Source organism: Phacochoerus africanus, chromosome 3 (assembly GCF_016906955.1).
Source record: "Phacochoerus africanus isolate WHEZ1 chromosome 3, ROS_Pafr_v1, whole genome shotgun sequence".
NCBI lineage: Eukaryota > Metazoa > Chordata > Mammalia > Artiodactyla > Suidae > Phacochoerus > Phacochoerus africanus.
This window is the reverse complement of record NC_062546.1, coordinates 52,408,532-52,411,086: the sequence shown is the minus strand read 5'-3', so window position 1 is coordinate 52,411,086 and position 2,555 is coordinate 52,408,532. Positions and strand designations below refer to the sequence as shown.

The window sequence follows — 2,555 nt, the reverse complement described above, 5'->3', positions numbered from 1 at the left end:
TTCATTTTTAAAAAATCATTCCCCATCAGTTTTATCGAGATATCATTGACATACAGCAATAATCTTTTTTTTTTTTTAAATCTTTTTAGGGCTGCACCTGCAGCATATGGAGGTTCCCAGGCTAGGTGTTGAATTAGAGCTGTAGCCACCAGCCTACACCACAGTTCACGGCAATGCTGGATCCTTAACCCACGGAGCAAGGACAGGGATTCAACCTGCATCCTCATGGATACTAGTCAGATTCCTTTCTGCTGAGCCACAATGAGAACTCCATACCACTATAATCTTTTTTTTTTTTTTTTTGGTCTTTTTGCTACTTCTTGGGCCGCTCCTGCGGCATATGGAGATTCCCAGGCTAGGGGTCCAATCGGAGCTGTAGCCACCGGCCTACGCCAGAGCCACAGCAACGCAGGATCCGAGCCACGTCTGCAACCTACACCACAGCTCATGGCAACGCCGGATCCTTAACCCGCTGAGCAAGGCCAGGGATCGAACCCGCAACCTCATGGTTCCTAGTCGGATTCGTTAACCACTGCGCCAGGACGGGAACTCCATTGTTACAGTTTTTAATGTATGAAACCAGAGATAAATACATACCTAGATCAATTTCTTAGGTTAAAGTTGTGGCTAAATTTCACTTTGAATTGGCTAGGGGAATCCTCTGTTCTTTGAACAGCCTTCCTTCCTAGTTAGATGAGTTCCTACTCTAAAATCTTTTGCTAATTCCATCATAATATTTATCACACTATTTTATTTATCAGTTTATCAATCTCCCATCAGATTGGAGACTCCTTGAGAGCAGGGACTCTTGTTCACTTTGCCTTGAAATAGGTACTGGATTACTTGCCAAATGAGTAACGAAAAATTGTATTTGAATAGTATGTTTTATCTGTATCGTGTATTAACCCACAAATATTCTATAATTAATTTAATATCCTCAAATTTAAACCAAAGCTTTGATTTAGCTTGTCCTAAATCACTTAAAGAATTCGTAGCTTTGAGGCATTTTATTATAAAAAGCTAGTACTCACATACATAATCAAGAACTTAAAAATTCATCATACATTTACTTCATTTTTTAGCTTGACCTTCTAGTAAATCTTTAGCTTCATTGATTTTGGCCGCTATATAAGGAGATCCTCCCTTGTCTGGGTGATTTAAAAGCATAATTCGTCGATGAGCATCTCTTATTTTTCTTTTATTGGCAGTAGGGCTTACACCTAGTATCAATGCTGCTTCCCGTTTTGTCATTTTGGGTTCAAACCCACCTCTGTAATAGCCACCACTGAAGGCAGATTTTGGTAGACTTTGAAAAACTTGTTTTACTTGAGGTTCCATATGCTTCATGGCTTGTAAAGCGTAACGGCCTGCAAATCCTGCAGCAGCAATGGTCAGTCCAACTGCTATCACTGTACTAGCCGTGGCTCCTGTTCAGCTCCCCTACCTCCACCGGATCACGGTTCATCACAGCCCAAGTCCCTAGCACAAAGTCTATAATCTTAATTAATGACCATTATCTCATGTAGATATAAAAAAAAGAAAAATATTATTTTCCTTGGGACGAGAACTCTTAGGAATTACCCACTTAACAGTTTCCAAATATACCAAATGACAATGTTAATTATATTTATCATATAATACATTACATTCCCAGTACTTATTTATAACTGGAAGTTTGTGCCTTTTGACAACCTTCATCCAACTTCCCCACTGCCAGCCCCTGGCTCTGGTAACCACAAATCTGATTCTTTTTTTTTTTTTTAAAGGGCTTCACCTGCAGCACATGGAAGTTTCCAGGCTAAGGGTTGAATCTGAGCTGCTGCTGCCCAGCCTACGTCATAGCCATGGCAACGCCAGATCCAAGCCCTGTCTGTGACCTACACCATAGCTCACAGCAACACTAGATCCTCTAATTCACTGGGCAAGGCCAGGGATCAAAACCACATCCTCATGGGCACTAGTCAGGTTCTTAACCCTCTGAGCCACAATGGGAATTCCTCTGATCCCTTTTTCTACGGGTTTGGTTTGTTGTTGTTGCTGCTGCTGTTCAGATTCCACATATAAGTGAGAATATGCAGTATTTGCCTTTGTCGACTTATGTCACTTAGCATAATGCCTTCAAGGTCCATCCACATTGTTGCAATGGCAGGATTTCCTTCTTTTTAATGGCTGAATAATATTCCATTGTGTATATGTACCACATCTTCTGTATCCATTTGGGTTTTTTTGTTTGTTTTTGGTTTTTTTGGTTTTCGTTTTTGGTTTTTTTTTGCCATTTCTTGGGCCGCTCCTGAAGCATATGGAGGTTCCCAGGCTAGGGGTCGAATCGGAGCTGTAGCTGCCAGCCTACGCCAGAGCCACAGCAATGCAGGATCTGAGCCACGTTTGCAACCTACACCACAGCTCATGGCAACGCCAGATCCTTAACCCACTGAGCAAGGCCAGGGATCAAACCGGCCTTATGGTTCTTAGTCGGATTCGTTAACCACTGTGCCACGACGGGAACTCCTTCTGTATCCATTTGTCTGTCAATGACACTTAGGTGGTGTCAGATG

The 2,555-nt window shown here is 42.0% G+C and overlaps 1 protein-coding gene across 1 annotated transcript; it reads right to left on the bottom strand.

The window, feature by feature from the left end:
• Nucleotides 1-553: 553 nt before the first annotated feature.
• LOC125122124 (mitochondrial import inner membrane translocase subunit TIM14-like) lies at nt 554-1,477 on the bottom strand. Its single transcript, XM_047770377.1, has one exon. The coding sequence runs from the start codon at nt 1,345-1,347 to the stop codon at nt 1,072-1,074; it is 276 nt and encodes a 91-aa protein (XP_047626333.1). The 5' UTR covers nt 1,348-1,477; the 3' UTR covers nt 554-1,071.
• Between the last annotated feature and the right edge of the window lie 1,078 nt (nt 1,478-2,555).